Raw genomic sequence first — 22,500 nt, forward strand, 5'->3', positions numbered from 1 at the left:
TGGAATCCCCTGGGACTTCCAGGCTCTGGCTATAAGTGTTACTGAGGAGATTAGTAGGTGGAACAGTAATCGCTCCTCTATTTTGCCTAAGTTCGGGGGTAGCATGAAAAGGACACAATGCTCCACCTGTATGGTCCATGCCCTTCCAAGCAGCCTGTGTATCATGGCCTGGGCCCCATTCCAGAATGGTCTTAGGGCGCTGCATGACCACCAAATGTGGGTCATAGACCCCCCTTGTCTACCGCATCTCCAGCATACGTTAGGTGAGCCCGGAAACACACGTGCTAGCCTCTCCGGGACCAGGTACCACCTGTATTGGAGTTTTCTGATGATTTCCAGGTGTGTGGTGCACAGTGTGTTACCCTTTTGGATGTTGTATGCCCTGGTCCACTGGTCCTGTGTGAACGTATGCCCTAGTTCTTTGTGCCATGCCTCTTGGTGTGTCACAGCTTCTTTCAGGTCGTTGTTATGAAGTGCGCTGTATATGCGTGAGAGTATTTTTGTGGGGGGTTTGGGGGACAGGCACATGTGTTCTATTTCTCGATTCTGGAGGGTTGCTGCGGGTCGTGTGTGTGTTCCCGTGAGGAAGGATTTCAATTGTAGGTACTGGAACAAGGCTCTATTTGGTAGTTGGTATTTGGTTTTAAGGGCCGGGAAGGGCATTAATTCCCCTGCTTGGTACAGATGATCGATTTTGGTGCAGCCTCCCTCCCTCCAGGGGGCAGGGTTAAAGGTCGGAATTCCGACCGCCAAGAGAGATATTGGGGCGTCCCTGGGGATAGCCTCTGGTGTCCCCCCCTTTTCTTTGACCTCATCCCATATTTTTAGTGTGAGGGTCGTGGTCGGAAGGGGGTCCAAGTGCGGAGGACGTAGGTGTCTGGGGATCCAAAACAGGTTATGTAGGTTTTGTTTCCCCGCCCAGTGGGCTTCCAAACGGGTCCACTGTGGAGCGTCCCCGTCGGCCGTGGCGACTTTGACTGCCATCAATTGCGCCGCTCTGTAGTAGGCGTGCAAGTTAGGTACCCCTAGGCCCCCAGTTCGAACGGGCTGTTGAAGGAGTGTCATTGCGACCCTGGGTTTCTTTTTTTCCCATATGAATCTAGCCACTAAGCTTTGCATGGACTTGAGGAAGGATGTCGGCAAGGGTATCGGTAGGGTACGCAGGAGGTATTGAAATTTAGGGAGTAACATCATTTTTAGGGCAGCTATTCTGCCCACCCAGGAAAGATATTTGCCCTCCCATCCCTCCATTGTGGACTTGAATTGTTGTTGGAGTCTGGCGTAGTTGATCGTAAATAGTTTGGTTAGTTGGGCTGGGATTTTGATTCCTAGGAATGTGATGTGGTCGGACCTCCAATCAAATGAAAAGGCTGAGGTGAGTCTGGCTAGGTTGTCTTTGGGGATCCCGATTCCCATGGCTTGGGTTTTGGCCATGTTAAGCTTGTAGTATGAGTGTTTTCCGTATTCCGTTATGGTGGCTACTAGGTTGGGCAGGGAGACGTGGGGTTGGGTCAAGGTCAACATGATATCGTCAGCGAACAGGTTCGCCTTATATTCTCTGTTTCCCACCCGCACTCCATGAATCGAGGGATGTTGTCGTATGGCCGCCGCTAAGGGCTCTAGGGCCATGACATATAGTAATGGGGATAAAGGGCAGCCCTGGCGGGAGCCATTGGAGATGCGAAAGGCGTCAGACACAAACCCTGCGTTGAGGACCTGGGCAGAGGGGTTATTGTACAAGGCCCTGACCGCCGAGATGAAGCCCTCCGGAGTCCCGAACTTAGTGAGGACTGCCTCCAGGAACTCCCATCCCAGCCGGTCAAAGGCCTTTTCGGCATCCAGCGCTAGCGCTATAATTCCCTTACCCAGGCGTTGGGCACTGTATAGAACATCTAGCACTTTCCTGGTGTTGTCTCCCCCTTGACGACCTTTAATAAAGCCCACCTGGTCCGTGTGGATCACTTGTGGTAGCAGTTTTCCTAACCGTTGGGCATATATTTTTGCGTAGAGTTTGGCGTCTGTATTCAACAGGGAGATGGGCCGAAAGTTCTGGGGGCAGGTGGGGGGCTTTCCTGGCTTAGGAAGTGTGATGATGTGCGCCAACAGTGTTTCTGTGGGCAGTTGTTGGTGTTTTGTGGCTTCATTGAACGCCTTCGTGAGGTGCGGTGTCAGTGTGGACTGGAAGGTCCTGTAGTAGCAGTTGGCGAAGCCGTCTGGGCCAGGGGCCTTTCCTTGCGGCAGTTGTTGGATCGCCTCCGCTACCTCCTCGTTAGTGATATCTGAGGAGAGCGTTTGTTGTTGGCTGGGTGTGAATGTGGGTAGGGGGATCTCATGTAGGTATCTTTGTATAGCTAGTGTCTCAGGTTGGTGTGTATGGGCATCACCTGCCAGGTTATATAATGAAGTGTAGTACTTCGCAAAGACATTGCTGATGTCTTTTGGGGCCGTGACTTTGTGGCCTGCTTCGTTATGGAGGAATGCTATCTTTTGCTTGGTTTGTAGTGCCTTGAGGCGTTGGGCTACTAATTTCCCCGCTTTGTTTCCTTGTGTGTATTGTAGTGCTTTGAGTCTGTGAAGATACTGGCCAGTTTTTTCCAGTGCTTGTTTGTGTATATCTTGTGTGATTTGCATGATGCGGTGTTTGGTCTCTTGTGAAGGGGTTGTTTGGTTTAGAGTTGTGAGGTCCAGCAGTTCTTTTTGCCAGGTTCGTAATTGGGTTTCCGATCTCCGTTTTAGGTATGCTGCTCTTTGGATCAGCAACCCTCTGGCCACTGCCTTATGGGCTTGCCAGACCGTGTTATGGGATACGCTGTCACCGGAGTTGGTGTCGAAGTAATTCTGGAGTTCTAGTTCTATTGTGTTTCGGAACTGGGGGTTTGTGAGTAGGGAGTCGTTGAGCCTCCAAGGGCTCCTGTGTGTCGATTCGTATAGGTCGGCTAGGGTCACCACTACTGGGGCGTGGTCAGACCAAGTGATCTGTTCTATAGTGCAGCTCCTAACCTGGGTCAATTGTTGTCCCTTCATCAGTACCCCATCTATTCTGGAGTACGAGTTATGTGCTGTTGAGAAAAATGTGTAACCTCTTTCCCCTACATGTGTGGCCCTCCATATGTCATAGTAGTGATGGTTAAGCACTAGTTTCCGTAGTGCCCTGCTCTGTCTTTGAAGGACCCGCATTCTGGGTGCATTGGGCGGGATCGTGGAGTCTATCAGTGGGTCCATTACTAGGTTGAAGTCCCCGCATATTACAGTGGTCCCTTCCTGTATTCGAGTGACCTTAGCAATAATTTTATGTAAGAAGTTCCTTTGTCCTGCGTTAGGGGCGTATATGTTAGCAATCGTATATGTTACATCATTAAATAAGCCTACCACCACGACAAATCTCCCCTCCTTGTCAACCTCCAAGTGTTTGAGAGTAAAGGCTACGTTCTTGCTAATGAGGATTGATGCGCCCTTCGATTTAGTGGGATAGGTGGCATGGTATTGGTGGGGGTAATCTGTCCCGAATAGTTGTGAGTGCCTGTTGGTTTTGAAGTGGGTTTCTTGTAGACACACCACTTCTGGCCTAACTTTGTCTAGGTCTCTGCGGAGTAAGCTACGTTTTGAGGGTGAATTAAGCCCTTTAGTGTTATGGGTGTATATTTTCATGGGGGTTCGTGGTGTCGGGTGTAGCTCAATGGATGTGTCTCTCCGTCTATTTGTGGGAGAGCCACCCTACCCAGCAACATCGAACTGGGTGGCCTGTCCCCATGGGGTGAACTGCATCTGATTGGTCTTTGGGGATTCGTGTGCTTGGATTTTTGGATATGGCTATATGGGGGATAACAGTTAAAAACAAACAGTACAAACAGCAGTACAAAAACCATAACTAAACATAAAGCCTGGTAGTCGGCTTGGCGCCTGTAGAAGGTGCCGTGGGGGAGGAAGCGTCTTGCTTCCATGCCTGTATAGGGCGCTTGTGCGGCCTACCAATTGTGGGGCTGATCTATCTACCTCTGAGTTTTTTGTTTTTTTTGTTAACTCATGTAAGTCACAGTAATGTCCCGTTTCTGGAGTAGGGTACCCAACCCCGGGTCCCTGTGGTCTCTCGGGACCCTGTAACAATTTAACTTGTTTGCTTGGGGAGAGAAACAAAATTGTCTTTCTCATTGTCCATTTCACCCGTTGGGCTCCCCCCTCTCGGGATTCATACGACCCAAAGGTCGTGCAAGGTACTTGCCTCCGTCTGTCGCTCTACTTGTTGCGGGATACCCGTTGCCACTGCGGGGTAGATTTGCTCCGTTCAGCCTGCTGTGGTTTGGTGCTTGGGGGTGGTATGCCCCAATCTCGGAGGGCTTTCAGACCTGCCTCCGGTGTTGCGATGACCGTGAGTTTGCCCTCGTGCGGTATTAAGAGCTTAACCGGGAAGCCCCAGCGGTACGGATGCTTGTGCAGCCGGAGTTGTTCTGTGATGGCCGAGAAAGATTTTCTTTTCCGCAGTGTGGCGGCTGATATATCTGCATAAATGGATGTATCTCTGTGGGGTGCTGGGAGCACGGGGCGCTGCCTGCTGGCCCTCATAATCACCTCCTTTACATGGAAATAGTGCATTCGCACCAGGACATCCCTTGGCGCCTCGTTGTTAAGGAATCTCGGCTTTGGGACCCTGTGATAGCGGTCCAATAAGAGCATGTCCTGGTGTAGGTCGGGCGCCAGCAGTTTGAATAGGCCTTGGAGGTGGGCATGTAGGTCAGCCGGTCCGATTGTCTCTGCTATCCCTCGAATCCGGAGGTTATTGCGCCGAGATCGGTCCTCCAAATCAGCCAGTTTAGCTTCGAAGGTCTCCATGGTGTCCTGCATTTCCTCCATCGTGGCCCTCATGTCGCTCTGGGTCTCTGTTTGTTCCGCCATTTTGTCCTCCAACTCGGAGGTGCGTGTTTCCAGTGCCCGGAGGTCTGTCTTGAGCTCTTTCACGGTTGATTGTATGGTAAGTTGTAGCCTGTCGTGCATGGTGTCGAACATACGTTGTAGCATGCCCTGGGTAACCGGTGCTTCCATGTCGGGGGTTCCCAGCCCTCCGCCTTGCGCGCTGTCGGCGCCATCTTGCTGTGTGTCTTCTTGCAGGGCCGGTGCCTTGTTTTGGGAGCTGCGGGCGCCGAAAAAGTTATTTTTTTCGGTTTTATCCGTCTGTCGCCTGCTCTTCTGTTGTGACATTTTGTCGGGGGAGTATTTGTTTTGCTGGGGTAGTCGTTTCGCTTAGTTGGTAGGCCTATGCAGCACGGAGCTACACGAACATGCGGCTGCTTCCCTTGAGCTCCAGTCCATCACTGATTTTAAAGGGCCAGTAGCAGCAATATAAATTATTACATGCCCAAATATAGTGTTTATAGAGCAATATGTCCATGGGCCGTAGTCGCAGGACAGGAGGCTAGCAGCCAGGCCTCTCCAGTTCACAGTGGCGAAGCTGGTTTCGCCACATTTCTCCCCTTTGCCAATTAGACTAACAGGGTACCTGACTTTCTGCCGGTCAGTGCCCTGGTTAGTCCAGCAATCCACCCACGAAACAGAAATAACAGAGCAGCCCACCCACACTAACCGGTTACTACATCTGGGTGAGGAAGGATTTTGTCCAAGTTCTGGTGTTTCACCACTGCTGGGTGGGAGACGGGTAGGCTGCCTTGGGGGGTTGCTGAGGGGGCAGAGACCAGCGGTACTCTGTCCTGTTGCCAGCACTACCACGGGAGTAGTCTGGTGGGCGCCTGGTTGTTGGAGACTGGCTGTCTCCCCTTTAGGTGCACAGCTCGACTGCCGGAGGGGGAGACCGACTGTCTCCCCTTTGGATCCATCACACTGAGGCTGGGGAACAGGACCGACCGTCCCTATCCCTTGTGCTGTAAGTGCAGAGACTACGGTCCATTCTGCACAGTTGTGGGGCTTAACATCTCCCCTTAGTGGGTTAGGTTGCCGTGGGAGAGAGGGTGTAACAAGTTCCTCTCTCTGGATGGCAAACTGCCGCTGGGGAGAAAGGATGGCACCTTCTGCTCCCTGGGGTACACACTGCCGCTGGGGAGGAAGGATTGCACCTTCTGCTCCCTGAGGTACACACTGCCGCTGGGGAGGGAGGACGCTGCTCTCCTCTCCCTTCACCTCACCCTGCCTTCCTGGCACATCACTTTGTTGCTGGGGGGCAGGAACAACAACCTCTGCCCCCTGTAACTCAGCCTGCCGCTGGGGAGGATGGACGACACCATCAGCTCCCGGAGACACACACTGCCGCTGGGGGGGAAGGACTGCACCTTCTGCTCCCTGGGGCACACACTGCCGCTGGGGAGGGAGGACGCTGCTCTCCTCTCCCTTCCCTTCACACTGCCTTCTTGGCATATCACTTTGCTGCTGGGGGGCAGGAACAACAACCTCTGCCCCCTGTAACTCAGCCTGCCGCTGGGGAGGATGGACGACACCATCAGCTCCCGGAGACACACACTGCCGCTGGGGAGGGAGGACGCTGCTCTCCTCTCCCTTTACTTCACACTGCCTTCCTGGCATATCACTTTTCTGCTGGGGGGCAGGAACAACAACCTCTGCCCCCTGTAACTCAGCCTGCCGCTGGGGAGGAAGGACAACACCTTCATCCCCCTGGGACACACACTGCCGCTGGGGAGGAAGGACGGCACCTTCAGCTCCCTGAGATACAATCTGCCGCTGGGGAGGAAGGACGACACCTTTAGCTCCCTGGGACTTACTCTGCCGCTGGGGAGGATGGACGACACCATCAGCTCCCTGGGTTACACACTGCCGCTGGGGATCTGGGCCGACTGCCCAGCATCCCTGTAGGGCCGGTAGAGAGACCTCGGTCCCATCTCCACCTGCCTGTTGTGGTTCCTCACAGGACCAATCTATGAGGACCCCTACTTCGGGTTCTTCCTGCCGCCTCGGGGGGGGGCGGCTAACCTCCTCGGATGCAGCCTCTACTCTGCTGCTGTACCACTCTTCCTGCTCATCATACTCTTCGTCCATCTTTGAGTTTTGCTCAGCCATGACCTGGTTCCAGATCCCCTGGAATGTGTCAATGGATATATAACCCCCATACTGGGCCACTTGCTGCCTCACCTTGGCCATAAAATCATCTTCAGCGTCAGAGCCTTCCATACTTGTCTGCTCCAAGTCGCTGGATACCTCTGCTGCCAGGGGCGCTGCACGAATGCTAACGTTGCCCTCAATTTGTAACTCCAAGGAATTGGTGTTCTGTAGCTGTCCTTCTGGCTGTGGGAACAATCCCGCAGCTTGTTGGTTCCTCTGCGTCGTTCGCAGCAATAGGTACGCCTGTACATCGTTGTAGACCCGGTCTGCCATCCGCTCCGCTCGGGCTGGTGAGAATAGAGCCATCCTGCTCCTATATTCCCTGGCAAACTCGGATTCCTCCTCCTCCCTCGGAGGTGCTGCAGCAGCTGCGACTCTGTCTCCTTCCATTTTCCTGATTTCCTTTGTAGATAGGGTCGCTGTACGGATACTAGCGTTGCCCTCAATTTGTAATCCAGAAATGGTGTTGTCTGTAGCTGTCCCTCTGGTTGTAGGAACGATCCCGCCGCTTGCCACCAATTGTAACGGACCGTTTCACTTACAAGAGGATAAAACCCAGTTTAGGCGATAATCCCCTTTCCAGATGCACAGGCAGCTACTGCAAACACCATTCTCCCGACTGGAACCACACGAACACTGGAACAGCTGAACAAGAAAAGCAGACATCGGCTTACACTCTTGGCAGTCAGCATACAATCCCATTCCCCCAAAGACCGAGACGACACATCGCTTTGAGGGTTAAGCAAGAACTCTAGACTGGGACATCCAGTCTGGCTTTTATTTCCAACTCACACATACAGGCCACACCCAGGGGGAGGCATAAAATAACCAGTCAGATACATGGTACAACCCACACATCCCCTCCCCTTAGTGTGACACATAATCCCATTATGCATACAGAGTAAAATATACTTTTACACAACTTTCATAACTTTAAAACCATACATCACATTCACATAAAAATACATATCCACAATCAATCCATTCAGGGGAACAACATATTAAAAAATGGCATGAATCCGACCAGGGGTTTAAAAGTTACTAAAAGTATCTTTTGGGCCCTGGCTTGCAGCATGGCACAATCTGGCCCAAACAGAAGTAAAACATCCCCCACAATGCATCCCGGCTTCCTCCCTTCTGCCCTGGAGTCAGACTCCATTAACCACATGGTTGCAAAAAGACAGTAAAAGACATAAAATTACATACTGATACATTTAACACATAAAACACACATTTCTACATATCCCCAGTTTAACTGAACACATAAATACCTACATAATATTTAAGACAGTATTACTGTGATATGTTACAAAGTCTTAAAGGGACATTAGTCCCAAAAGTCCCAATATGTCCATCACTGATTTTAAAGGGCCAGTAGCAGCAATATAAATTATTACATGCCCAAATATAGTGTTTATAGAGCAATATGTCCATGGGCCGTAGTCGCAGGGCAGGAGGCTAGCAGCCAGGCCTCTCCAGTTCACAGTGGCGAAGCTGGTTTCGCCACAAGGATAGTATAGACCGTGTATTAGGATAGCATAGACAGTGTATTAGGATAGCATAGACCGTGTATTAGGATAACATAGACTGTGTATTAGGATAGTATAGACTGTGTATTAGGATAGTATAGACCGTGTATTAGGATAGCATAGACCGTGTATTAGGATAGCATAGACCGTGTATTAGGATAGTACAAACCGTGTATTAGGATAGTACAGACCGTGTATTAGGATAGCATAGACCGTGTATTAGGATAGCATAGACTGTGTATTAGGATAGTACAGACCGTGTATTAGGATAGCATAGACTGTGTCTTAGGATAGCATAGGCCGTGTATTGGGATAGAATAGACTGTGTATTAGGATAGTATAGACCGTCTATTAGGATAGTACAGACCGTGTATTAGGATAGCATAGACTGTGTCTTAGGATAGCATAGACCGTGTATTAGGATAGTATAGACCGTGTATTAGGATAGAATAGACTGTGTATTAGGATAGTATAGACCGTGTATTAGGATAGTATAGACTGTGTATTAGGATAGCATAGACTGTGTATTAGGATAGTATAGACCGTGTATTAGGATAGCATAGACTGTGTATTAGGATAGGATAGACTGTGTATTAGGATAGCATAGGCTGTGTATTAGGATAGGATAGACTGTGTATTAGGATAGCATAGACTGTGTATTAGGATAGATAATAGCTCTTGGGAATGACATCCCCCCCCCCCTACTCAGGGAAGTGGAGACTGGTCAATACCCCACCAAACAGCAAGGGAAGAGAACCAAATGGGAGATTGAGAAGTCAGGGTCAGGGGAGGGGCAAGTGGAGTGCTCTATTTTGGAGATTTGCTTCATTTTGGAGAGGGGTGGCAGGGAGAGCTCTCCATTTTGGAGAGGGGGGACGGGGAGAGCTCTCCATTTTGGAGAGGGGGGACAGGGAGAGCTCTCCATTTTGGAGAGGGGGGACAGGGAGAGCTTTCGATTTTGGAGAGGGGGGATGGAGGGAGCACTCTATTTTGGAGCGGAAGGATACATTTCTTCACATTTGGTATGCAGTAATATTGCACTTGCTGTCCCTAGGCAGAGTTATCATCATAGCTACTAAGGTTTGCTATATATATATATATAAATATTTGAAAGAACACTAGCACTCATAGGATTTAAATCTTCGTTCTTTATTCAAGTAGCTCCAGCTAAGGTCAAAGTTCAGCTCCTAAACCGAGCTTTCATCAGGACATATAAAACATACATCATAGTAAATGGCCTTCTAGGACAACAAATAAGCGGGTACTCACCAAATCAGCTGTTCACCATTCCTCTGATTGCTCAGCGCATGCGCAGAAACTCGAGAACTGTATCTCTGTCAAGTAACAAGGGAGGAGTCCGACGAAGCTTTCCGTGCATACATACACCTTTAAACCTCCAAGCCTATTTGACCCACCACCAAATCAGGTGGCCATCAAGTCCTTCTTATCAACTATTACAAATGAAACTGACACAATTCTGCTTAAACACAAGCCTAAATACTCAAATTTGTCAAGAGAACAACGTGGCCTTATCCGTGGACTCGTTCTAATTCTTCAGTAGTGATATGTCGGGCGGACAAAAGAGGGGGGATAGTAATCCTGAATTACTCTGATTATTCCCATGAAATACATCGATAACTACAGGATAGAAATCCTTACCAAGCCCTTGAGAATGATCCCACGATAATGGTTTCTCAGAAAATTGAGGACATACTCTCAGTGGGACTTAAAGCAGGATATATATCGACTATAACCTTCTCCAAAAAAACGGGCACCAGGTACCAATACTTATACAGTGAGATCTCGGTTTACAAACGCCTCGGTTAACATAATTTTCGATTTACAAATGAAAATCCATTGAAAATAATGCCTCGGTTTACAAATTTGTTTGGCAATGCAAAGCAAGTTTCCCCAGGATGCATTGCACCTGGGAGGTTTATAGCGCCACCCCCTGCATGTTGGAGCCTGTGGGTAGCATGTGGCGTCGAGGGTGGGGGTGTTGGAGCGGCTTTTGCATCGAGTTTTGGAGCAACTCTGGAATTTTTTTGCAGTTGTTTTGGGACTTTTTGGTGCATTTCTCAAGCTGTGGAAAGTTAGGGAGCTGAGCTTTGTCGTTTGCATGCCTTTTATTGTGTGTTCTGCATTGTGGGTTGGTTTCCATGCCAGCTCATTTTGGCTTTTTTCTGACCTCCAGAACGGATTAATTAGTTTTCAATGCATTTCTATGGGAAACCGCGTTTCGGTTTACACATTTTTCACAATAAGAAACGTCCCGGAGAACGCATTAAATTCTTAACCCGAGGTCCCACTGTAGTTTAAGTGCAAGTATTTGGAACTATATATAAATATAAATAAATATATATAAATAATATATTGTGACGGTAGTCACCATCACCAGGAACTTCAGACAGACTATTTATGTAGGTCCCTTGACTATTCTTATGTTTTATTCACCCTGTGCCCATTATAGGTGCAGGGTGTTTGTAAAATATTTAGTGTTAAATGTATTGTCTGCTCTCCTGTACTCCTGAGGTTTGCTACCAACTAGGTGGATTTGGCTATGGAGCTTGTCTAGTGCCTTCTGTTGGTAGCAACAGCAATATGCACTACCTGACTAGCAAGGCTGGTTAATTTGCATACTCAGATAGATTTGCATATTGCTGTCTCTGCCGGCAGTACAGATGTTTTGTGTTTATTATTGTCTTCTCAACCCCTTTATAAATATGCTATTAGGTTATTATGATTCCCTGTAGTTTTTTTTGGTTATTTGTATTTTATTAAGTTTGTCACAGTAAGGTTGATGTAATGAACATATGGGCTGGTCCCAAGTAAAAATGATGTTTTGTATATTAGATCCTATTGGAACTTGTGTCCTGTGTGGATTTTTAGGGATTCCAGTAACAGTCTTTGTATCTGTAGGCTGGCTCTATAATCACTGTAAGCAGAGCTGCTGTGGAATAGGCAGAGGGGACCATACCTGACACATACACGCACACGCACGTGCACACGCACACACCACCCCCCTGTCTTTCCAGTATGTTTACTTGGTCAATACACAGTGCCATTCTTACTGTTAGTTTGCCTTTACTGTCACCCAGGGGACATTACTAGAAATTACCGATATTGAAATTTTACATTGAAGTAAATTGATTTCTTTGACTCTACTGCCACCATGTGGATATAATTATAAACACTTACCATAATACTCAATATTTATCTTTATATATCCCAGTTTTAACCTGTTGATGAATACATTTTGGATGAGAACTATTATTATTCCTATTATTTTTCTATTTGGTTTTGTGGATTTCATAAGGGTACGTAAAACTTTTGCTGTCTATAATTTGTGCGTATAGTACTGTATTAAACCTGCTTTCTCTTTTTGTGTATTATGATACTTTATGATGTATAGAGAGACCATGTATTAGCTTGGTATAGTGCGTAAAGTGGTGACAAACTCACACAAACACTCACTCAGCCACACACTTTGTTGGTGACACACTCACCCAGTGAAAGACTCACTCAATGTCACGAATTCATCCGCACATAAAAATGTGGTTAATGGCATTTACTGTCCTGGCAGGAAAAGTTGTGCCAAGCAGCAATCAAATCCACAGGAGGGTTTGTGTTGAGCAGCAATCATGCAAATGGAAACCTGGTAATTGCCTTTGGGGTCAAAGGCCGGTTAAAGCCAATCAGATCCACAGGAGGGGTATTTAGGCCCAGTTCTCCTCAGTGCCCTGTCGTGCTTTCCTTAGTGGTTGGCCAAGAGCACGTTCCTGATCTTGATTTTCTGGTATTTGACTTTGGCTTTGTTTTGACTTCCCTGACATCTGGTATCCTTGACTTTTCGCTTTCCCTCATGTTTGTGTCTGATTCTGTGTCCTTGACCTAGGCTAGTATTTTGACTATTCTTGGAGACGTTGGGTCCGGCCATTCTAAGGTCCGGCCATTCTAAGGTCCGGTTTTACATTATCCTTAGTCCTAGGTGTGACACAGTACTGCGTGCTGGATCAACGGTTTTACGTTATCCTTAGTCCTAGGTGTGACACAGTACTGTGTGCTGGATCAATTTGTAATCCTGACATTACGACATGGTCATAGATGATGCAGAATTGTGTCAGCACATAACAGCTTGTGAGAGAAAGCTAGATGAGAATGATCACCATTTGGATCAATTTGCCCAGGCTTTTAGCACACTCCTTACTAGGACGTCTCATTTAAACCTGAGGCTTCTCCAATTATGTCACCACTGCCTAATGTACCTCCACCTATAGTATATAAGGCACCTACTGCCACATTTTTCTGGTAATATCCAGAAATGTAGGGGATTTCTCAATCAGATTGAGTAACACTTTGTGGCCTCACCTGGTTCATTTCCTTCAGATAGAGATAAGATTGGGTATCTGATGAACCAACTTAAAGGTAAGGCATTATCCGGGGCTAATCCATTGTGGGAAAGTAATAGGAGTATCGCTCATTGTTACCAGGAATTCCTGGCGGAATTCAAACTGACGTTTGAACCATTAGGCAGAGAGGAAGACGTCTCCAATGCTCTAATGCATATCAAGCAAGGGAACCGGTCTATCTCGGATTATGCCATAGAATTTCGTACCTTGGCATCTGAGGTAGACTGGACTAACAACGGATTAATCGCTGCTTTTAAAAAAGGATTATCTGAAGTTATACTTGATGAAATTGCTGCCAAAGACCTACCTAAGGGGTTAAATGACTATTACTTGTGTGATGCAGATCGATAATAGACTCAGGTCCAGGGAAATTACTAGAAACAGAACTAGACGTTTTACTAGCACCTCGATTCTCCAAACCTGTTGTCCCTGACCTCTCGACGCTGTCTGAACCTGAACGTATGCAGTTAGGGGTTACAGGACAGTCTGAGGCAGAGAAACAGCATAGGAGAAGAGAGGGTCTGTGCCTCTATTGTGGCAAGAAAGGGCATATGAGAGATGTTTTTCCTATACGTCTGGACAACTTCCCTTGGCTTATCAAGCATAACCCTCATATTAACTGGACTAGAGGGGAAATACTAGAATGGGGTAGAGACTGTCAGGAAAGCTGCATGTTACCCATTTCTAAAAAAGTGGGCATCGTTGCTTTACCCGCTGCTACGTCTCCGACTCCCGAAATTCCCATACAGTATTGGGAGGTTAGTGGGGCATTTAGTAAAAGCCAGACTAATTTTCTTCATCCACACAGATCCTATGATTATTCCATTAATCGGTTGCCCGGGGCTATGCCTCCTAAAGGAGCGCTATATGCCCTATCCCCACAAGAAAGTAAAATCATGGATGAGAACATCAAGGAATCTTTAAGTAAAGGCCATATACGTAAATCATCCTCGCCTGCTGGTGCAGGGTTCTTTTTTGTAGCTAAGAAAGATGGAGAATTACAACCTTGCATAGACTACAGGGCATTAAACAAGATTACTATCAAAAATGCCTATCCCATTCCCGTTATGTCACACTCACCGAATGACAGACTTTATTGGTGACACACTCACCCAGTGACAGACTCACTCAGCCACACACTTTGTTGGTGACACACTCACCCAGTGACAGACTCACTCAGCCACACACTTTGTTGGTGACACACTCATTCAGTGACAGACTCACTCAGCCACACACTTTGTTGGTGACACACTCATTCAGTGACAGATTTACACTGATGTTTGTGGCGAAACCAATCTCGCCACTGTGAACTGGAGAAGCCTGGTTGCTCGCCTGCTTCCTTTGGACTATGGACCAGACTTTAAAAGGCTTATTTTCCCTGCAGAAAGGCTTATTCGTGCCTTTTCTGCCGGGGTGTTCGGTAGATTTTATCTACCGAACAAACTGACGAATGCGCGACCACCTGGGAGCTGGAGTGTGCCGTCAATAGACCGCCCAGAAGCTGCGGTTAACCGCAGCTTACTTGATGAACGCTGGGTGGCCTTTGTTCGTTTGCCGAACACGTGGCAGCGGCCATTTTAACTCCCGAACGGCCAGCGGTGTTCAGCGCTCAAACTATGGAACTGAAAACGGGCAGTTTATTGCGCGAACACCGCTGAGCCGCCAGCCTCCTTACCTCGGCATTCGGTAGTGGAACCGACTGGCTGTTCATTCGGTAGTTTGACCGTATGAACATCCTCACCCCAGATAGCCATGCCATGGAGCCTATTCGTGTAACGAAAGACTATGTGAAAGACTTTGGCTCCATGGCGATTGAACTATATGTATGTGATCTGAGCGCCATTCGGTAATAATGTGCGCTCAGATCTAAGCTATCTGGGGATATATTGCATGTATGTGTTTTGTGCACTAAATGCATCAATAGGTAATTTTATGTCTTTTACTGTCTTTTTGTCTGCCATGTGGGTAATGGAGTTTTGCCTCTGTCCTTGGAGATAATTAGATTTCTTCCCCAATTATCTCCAGAGCAGAGAGGAGGGATTGTGAGGCATTGTGGGAGGTAACCCATGTGTGTTTGGTGTATTGTGTAATTACTGTAAATCCCTCCCTTGCATGGGAGAATCCCATATAAGCCTGTTGTGTGAATAAATCTGTTGTTGCTGTTTAACCCTGAAGCTGAAGTGTTGTCTCTTTCTTGGGGGGGAATGTGACTGTATGCCGATTGCCAGGAGTGTAAGCTGTTCGTATTGCTTTTCCTGTTCGGCTGCTTCCAGGGTTCGTGTGTCTGCTGTTCGAGAGTTGGTGAATACGTGCAGTTTGGAGTTCGGGAGGTTGGTGATTGCAGTAGCTGCTGGTCTATGGAAAAGGGGATTATCGCCTAAATGGTTTTTATCCTCTTGTGAGAGAAACGGTCCGCAACAATGTTAATTAGTAAAAGGGTAGGAATCTCACGCACAGGGCTGCACCATACAGTTTTAATATTATCACCTCCTTCTCCTCCTTTGGGACGACCTCAGCCCATTCCTCTGTTACTCTCACTCTGCTGTACGTGTTCAGCAAAACTTCAACTGTCCGAGGGGACATGCAGCAATAGCGCAAAACCTGAAATGAACAACATCAACATTTTTTCTATCATCTAGGTACAGAGTGTTGAAGGTGATTAAGGAGCAGGCTGTTTTAGGATAATGAATTAAGAGGCTGGCTATTTTAGGATAAGAAGGTGTAAGGTGTTTTTAGTAAAGGAAATTAAGGTGCCGGATGTTTTAGGATAAGTGATTAAGGTGCCGGGTGTTTTAGGATACGGGATTAAGGTGCAGGGTGTTTTAGAATAAGGGATTAAGGTGCCGGGTGTATTAGGATAAAGGATTAAGGTGCCGGTTGATTTAGGATAAAGGATTATGGTGCCGGGTGTTTTAGGATAAAGGATTAAGGTGTTTTAGGATAAAGGATTAAGAAGCAGGATGTTTTAGGATAAGGGATTAAGGTGCCGGGTGTTTTAGGATAAAGGATACGCTGTCTCTCCGTTCCCTTGACCTCGGCTTGTTCTGGACTCTGTCTTTTCTTGTACTCGTCTAAGTCCGGCCATTCTAAGGTCCGGTAAGACGAGTCCTGTTTTCTTGTCTCTTGACTATCTGGACTATTCCTGCGTGTTGGGGTATATTACCGTGACAGTTTTAGGATAAGAGATTAAGGTGCAGGGTGTTTTAGGATAAGGGGTTAAGGAACAGGATGTATTAGGATAAATGATTAAGGTGCAGGATGTTTTAGGATAAGGGATTAAGGTGCAGGGTGTTTTAGGATAAAGGATTAAGGTGCAGGGTGTTTTAGGATAAGGGATTAAGGTGCAGGGTATTTTAGGATAAAGGATTAAGAAGCAGGATGTTTTAGGATTCGGGATTGTGACGAAAGCAACTTCGTCACTGGATTTTGGAGAGGATTAATGGCCAGCCTTTTACCCTGTGATTATGGCCCCTTTAATTGTGCCTATTGGTACTTTAAACAATGGTTCTTCGAACTCTCGAACAGTCTAAGTGGCCGCCATTTGACATTCGAATTGTGGTGGCGGCCATCTTGTTTGCATGGACTAAAACCGCGATAGACTTCAGGGGGACTTAGCCGCGAATGCCCTGGAACTATTTTCGGCATGAAAACCTTGCGGTTCCCGGTCGGTCCTCCAGCAGCACTTAGCCACGAATCCATGGAACTGTTTTGGGCATGAAATCCTGGGTTCGCCTGGGTGTTTTAGGATAGGAGATTAAGGAGCAGAGTGTTTTAGGATAAGGGATTAAGGAGCAGGGTGCTTTAGGATAAGAGATTAAGGAGCAGGGTGCTTTAGGATAGGAGATTAAGGATCAGGGTGCTTTAGGATAAGAGATTAAGGAGCAGGGTGCTTTAGGATAGGAGATTAAGGAGCAGGGTGCTTTAGGATAGGAGATTAAGGAGCAGGGTGCTTTAGGATAAGAGATTAAGGAGCAGGGTGCTTTAGGATAGGAGATTAAGGAGCAGGGTGCTTTAGGATAGGAGATTAAGGAGCAGGGTGCTTTAGGATAGGAGATTAAGGAGCAGGGTGCTTTAGGATAGGAGATTAAGGAGCAGGGTGCTTTAGGATAGGAGATTAAGGAGCAGGGTGCTTTAGGATAAAAGATTAAGGAGCAGGGTGTTTTAGGATAAGAGATTAAGGAGCAGGGTGTTTTAGGATAGGAGATTAAGGAGCAGGGTGCTTTAGGATAAGAGATTAAGGAGCAGGGTGTTTTAGGATAGGAGATTAAGGAGCAGGGTGCTTTAGGATAAGAGATTAAGGAGCAGGGTGCTTTAGGATAGGAGATTAAGGAGCAGGGTGCTTTAGGATAAGAGATTAAGGAGCAGGGTGCTTTAGGATAAGAGATTAAGGAGCAGGGTGTTTTAGGATAGGAGATTAAGGAGCAGGGTGTTTTAGGATAGGAGATTAAGGAGCAGGGTGCTTTAGGATAAGAGATTAAGGAGCAGGATGTTTTAGGATAGGAGATTAAGGAGCAGGGTGTTTTAGGATAGGAGATTAAGGAGCAGGGTGTTTTAGGATAGGAGATTAAGGAGCAGGGTGTTTTAGGATAGGAGATTAAGGAGCAGGGTGTTTTAGGATAGGAGATTAAGGAGCAGGGTGTTTTAGGATAGGAGATTAAGGAGCAGGGTGTTTTAGGATAGGAGATTAAGGAGCAGGGTGTTTTAGGATAGGAGATTAAGGAGCAGGGTGTTTTAGGATAGGAGATTAAGGAGCAGGGTGTTTTAGGATAGGAGATTAAGGAGCAGGTTGTTTTAGGATAGGAGGTTAAGGAGCAGGGTGTTTTAGGATAAGAGATTAAGGAGCAGGGTGTTTTAGGATAAGAGATTAAGGAGCAGGGTGTTTTAGGATAGGAGATTAAGGAGCAGGGTGTTTTAGGATAGGAGATTAAGGAGCAGGGTGTTTTAGGATAGGAGATTAAGGAGCAGGGTGTTTTAGGATAGGAGATTAAGGAGCAGGGTGTTTTAGGATAGGAGATTAAGGAGCAGGGTGTTTTAGGATAGGAGGTTAAGGAGCAGGGTGCTTTAGCATAAGAGATTAAGGAGCAGGGTGTTTTAGGATAAGAGATTAAGGAGCAGGGTGTTTTAGGATAGGAGATTAAGGAACAGGGTGTTTTAGGATAGGAGATTAAGGAGCAGGGTGTTTTAGGATAGGAGATTAAGGAGCAGGGTGTTTTAGGATAGGAGATTAAGGAGCAGGGTGTTTTAGGATAGGAGATTAAGGAGCAGGGTGTTTTAGGATAGGAGATTAAGGAGCAGGGTGTTTTAGGATAGGAGATTAAGATGCATGGTGGTTATATTTTCTGTGAGCCCTAAACCTCTGTGTTCTCCTGATGTTGACCCAATAAATGTCACTGACCTGTGTATATATTATTATTTTTTTCTGTCTATTCCTGTGCTTTCATTAGAGTTCTCACCTTGATGAGGGCACCTGGCCATATCCGAATAGCCCCATGATTGAGCAGGGCCCGCACGATGAGTTCTGGCTTGTGATCTAATTTGTAAGCTATCACCTGCAGGATGTTCTGTATTGGAGTGTTGGCGCTATAATTCATGGCGTTCACCTCTGCCCCCTGTTCCAGCAGCAGTTCTACCACTTGTGGATTGGCATTTTTACAGGCAAGGTGCAGTGGGTTTTGCTGGTCATTGTCCCGGGCATGGATGTTGGCTCCAGATTGTATGAGTCTTTGGCACACTTGGAAGTATTGCTGAAGGTTCTGGGGTGTCTGTCGATGGTTGCATGCAGCACATAAGGCCGTTTCTCCATTTACATTCCTCTTGTCTACAGTGGCCCCATAACGAAGATATAAGTCCACATGCTGCCACAGGCCGTAACGGGCAGCAATATGAAGGGGAGTATCTTCCTCTTCCTCAGTCTGACGGTTTATATGGGCACCATACTGCAGTAGGAGCTTGGCACACCTGGCAAACATTGGAAAAAACAATTACATCTTTTTATGATTCATTGCTAACTGCCCTAACCTTTGTTCCTTCCTGTGACATGCTATGGATGCGTACAACTCTTTTAGTGCTCTCACAACCTGGAATGACTTACTGGTAGGACTGAGGGGTCTTGCAGCGGTGCAGGGGTAGGGTTCCATCCTGGGACTCAGCGTTAGGATTGGCTCCATGGCGTAGGAGGATTTTTACACACTCTAAGTGTGCATTCTCACAAGCTCCATGCAGAGCGCTTTCCCCGCCAGGAGAAAACTCAACATCTGCCCCTAGTCTGAGCAGCAGCTGGACACAGTCTGCATAACCGCGGTTAGCAGTGACAAACAGAGGGCAGGTAAACTCCTCCTCATACGTCAGCGACCATATCCCTGAGAAGAAAGAACAAGGGTCACGACAAGTTATTTAATTTGGGGTTCTCCATAATGTGTTTGTGGGGTAACCTACTGAGAGCTGTGGTGTTGTATCGATAATTCTTCCACTCCTCCAGGTCACTCGTATCAAAGACAGAGTTGGGGTGAACAAGACTATTAGAGTCCCCTAGTAGCAAACAAATGGTCTCCGTGTCTCCCGATAGAAGTGCAAGCCAGTAGTTTAAAGGGGGCCCCTCTGCCTTCCGTGTAACAATAACTGCAGGAAGCATCTCAAATGTAAAGGGGGCTGTCTAGTCTATAGTGAGCCGTCTTATGGCTCTGTGACTGTCTAATGTAAAGGAGAGATGTCTAATGACACGGTCCCTCTCTAATGAAAAGTGAGGCGTCTAATGGGTCTGTGACTAATGTAAAGGAGAGATGTTTAATGACGCGGTCACTCTAATGAAAAGTGAGCCGTCTAATGGGTCTGTGACTAATGTAAAGGAGAGATGTTTAATGACACGGTCACTCTCTGATGAAAAGTGAGCCGTCTAATGGGTCTGTGACTGTCTAATGTAAAGGGGAGATGTTTTATGGCACTGTCACTCTCTACTGAAAAGTAAGCCGTCTAATGGGTCTGTGACTGTCTAATGTAAAGGGTGTTGTCTAATAGTTCTGTCACTGTCTAATATAAGGGAGTCTATCTAATGTGAAGTCACTGTCTAATGTAATGGGGGTTGTCTACCTCAAATAGGTCTGTCACCATCAATCTTAGAGTCTGTAATGGCTCTGTCACTGTGTAATGTAATGGAGGCTGTATAATTGCTCTGTCTAACATTATAGGGACAGTCTAATGTAAACTGGGCTGTCAAATAGCTCTGTCACTGTCTAATTTTAGCAAGTACTGTCTAATATAAACATAGCTGTCTTAAAGCTCTACCACTGTCTAATGCAGCAGGGATAGTCTAATGACTGTCAGTATCAAATGTGTTCCTGACTGTCTAATGTGTTGGTGAATATCTGTTTTAAGTGATGGTCTAAGACCGTTTTCTTATTTCTATGCTGTCTTATCACCACTCTCATTGTCTGTCACCATCAATCAGTGTCTGTCTCTCACTGCCCTCTCACGGTCTCTCTAATCTTTGTCTGTCTCTGGTTCTCTCTTACCCTCAAACCTTTACGTCTGCCTCTGACAGTGTCTGTCTCTTAGTCAGTCTCTCTCTCTCCCTCGTCCTCTTAAATGGTGTGACTCTCTCCCCTCCCCCTCCAGCTATATTTAAACTCCTTGTGATGTGCCCCCCTCCACTCCTGGAGAGACACACACAAACTGAGTGTGAGTGCCCCCCTCCACTCCTGGAGAGAGAGACAGACACACAAACTGAGTGTGAGTGCCCCTGCACTCCTAGAGAGAGAGAGACAGACACACAAACTGAGTGTGAGTGCCCCCCTCCACTCCTGGAGAGAGAGACAGACACACAAACTGAGTGTGAGTGCCCCTGCACTCCTAGAGAGAGAGAGACAGACACACAAACTGAGTGTGAGTGCCCCTGCACTTCTAGAGAGAGAGACAGACACACAAACTGAGTGTGAGTGCCCCTGCACTCCTAGAGAGAGAGACAGACACACAAACTGAGTGTGAGTGCCCCCCTCCACTCCTGGAGAGAGAGACAGACACACAAACTGAGTGTGAGTGCCCCTGCACTCCTAGAGAGAGAGAGACAGACACACAAACTGAGTGTGAGTGCCCCCCTCCACTCCTGGAGAGAGAGACAGACACACAAACTGAGTGTGAGTGCCCCTGCACTCCTAGAGAGAGAGAGACAGACACACAAACTGAGTGTGAGTGCCCCTGCACTCCTAGTGAGAGAGACAGACACACAAACTGAGTGTGAGTGCCCACTATCCAAAAACCTTGGGTTTCTGGGTTGTCCCTAAATACTATTGAATATTAATAATATCATTGCTGTTTGTGGATGTTATCTGTGTGGATGTATGTTTTGTGATTTTGATATTTTGCTATTTGTATCTGTTTTGCTTAGTGCATTGTTTTACTCCTGTTTGTATGTGTTTACTATTGGGTGTTTTCATTGTGTTTTGTTGTTTGTTTGTGTGCTGTTGAATGTGTATGTTCATTTGTGTGTATTTATTGTTGTTTTTATTGCATGTTTATCTCCCTAGGCTGTACGTTTGTTTGAGCACGTCTTGCATCTGTTAACCCACTATGTGATGGTCAGTTACTAGTTAAATAACCTTTATTTTATAATTGAAAAAAAAAAACGCTTCAGAAAATGTTGACGCTATTTGAATACTAATATATTAAATAAAGGAGAAACAAAGGGTCAAATCACCCTCCTATCCCGGTGAATACATAGCAGACACCGTTTGGGAGTTACCCCGCCCAGCCACCATTAGCAGCTTTCCCTGGGTGTCCCTGGTTCGGCACTTTCCCTTCTTGCAAATGGAACCAAACACTAGCTCCCTGGCGGCCATTCACATGAACCAAACCCACGAATAGTCCTCAGCAGTACTCAGGGCCATCTTTAATATTGATTGGACCCTGGGCAAAGCATTTGCTTGGGCCCCCTTCAACCTGACCTCCCTCCCCAGGCGTGCAATCACGTCCTCCACCCCAACAAAGTGGCAGACCTAAAGTAGAGAGGTGCAAGAATTTTTTTGGGCCTGCCTATCGCACGGGTGATTAAAAGTTGTGCAACTCCAGCAATGCATTGCCAGCTGGGGCTCTACCATTTACCCGTGTTTGAAGGTTTGTATTTGGCACCAAGCTGTTTTTTGTGTGTTTGAATGTTAACAGGTTTTTGTATGGAATATGTTTGTATGTGGTGTTGGCGTACTTGCAAGCATGTATTTATGTGTAGTGTTGGTTTTTGAATGCCGGGGTGTGTTTACATATAATTTTGGTGTGTAACTCAGACGTGTGTTTGTACATAGTGTTCGAGTTTGAATGAAGGGGTGTATTTGTATGTAGTGTTAGTGTGTGAATGCTGAGATGTATGCACATATACACACACACATAGATTTTGTATATATATATACACACACTGAAGCACATGCAGACACACAGATATACACACTGGCACACATGTAGATATACAGACACATATACACATATGCAGATACACCGAAACACACAAAGACAGCATA

The 22,500-nt window shown here is 46.8% G+C and overlaps 1 protein-coding gene across 11 annotated transcripts in view; it reads right to left on the reverse strand.

The window, feature by feature from the left end:
* Window positions 1–22,500, reverse strand: part of ASB10 (ankyrin repeat and SOCS box containing 10) — a 34,799-nt gene that overhangs the window by 6,731 nt on the left and 5,568 nt on the right. For 6 of the 11 annotated variants that reach the window (XR_010090799.1, XR_010090798.1, XR_010090800.1 and 3 more), the window contains exons 2-4: window positions 19,089–19,356; window positions 18,451–18,955; window positions 15,485–15,598 (exon numbers count right to left, since the gene is read on the reverse strand). Coding sequence is in view for 6 of the 11 variants with exons in the window: in XM_063452954.1 (XP_063309024.1) it covers window positions 15,485–15,598; window positions 18,451–18,955; window positions 19,089–19,356 (887 nt within the window). In the remaining 5 variants the exon portion in view is untranslated. Of the gene's footprint in view, window positions 1–15,484; window positions 15,599–18,450; window positions 18,956–19,088; window positions 19,357–19,432; window positions 20,559–22,500 lie in introns of those variants that run through there. The other 5 variants (XM_063452958.1, XM_063452957.1, XM_063452956.1 and 2 more) reach the window with 5 other exon arrangements.

The sequence above is a fragment of the Pelobates fuscus genome, chromosome 4 (genome assembly GCF_036172605.1).
Source record: "Pelobates fuscus isolate aPelFus1 chromosome 4, aPelFus1.pri, whole genome shotgun sequence".
NCBI lineage: Eukaryota > Metazoa > Chordata > Amphibia > Anura > Pelobatidae > Pelobates > Pelobates fuscus.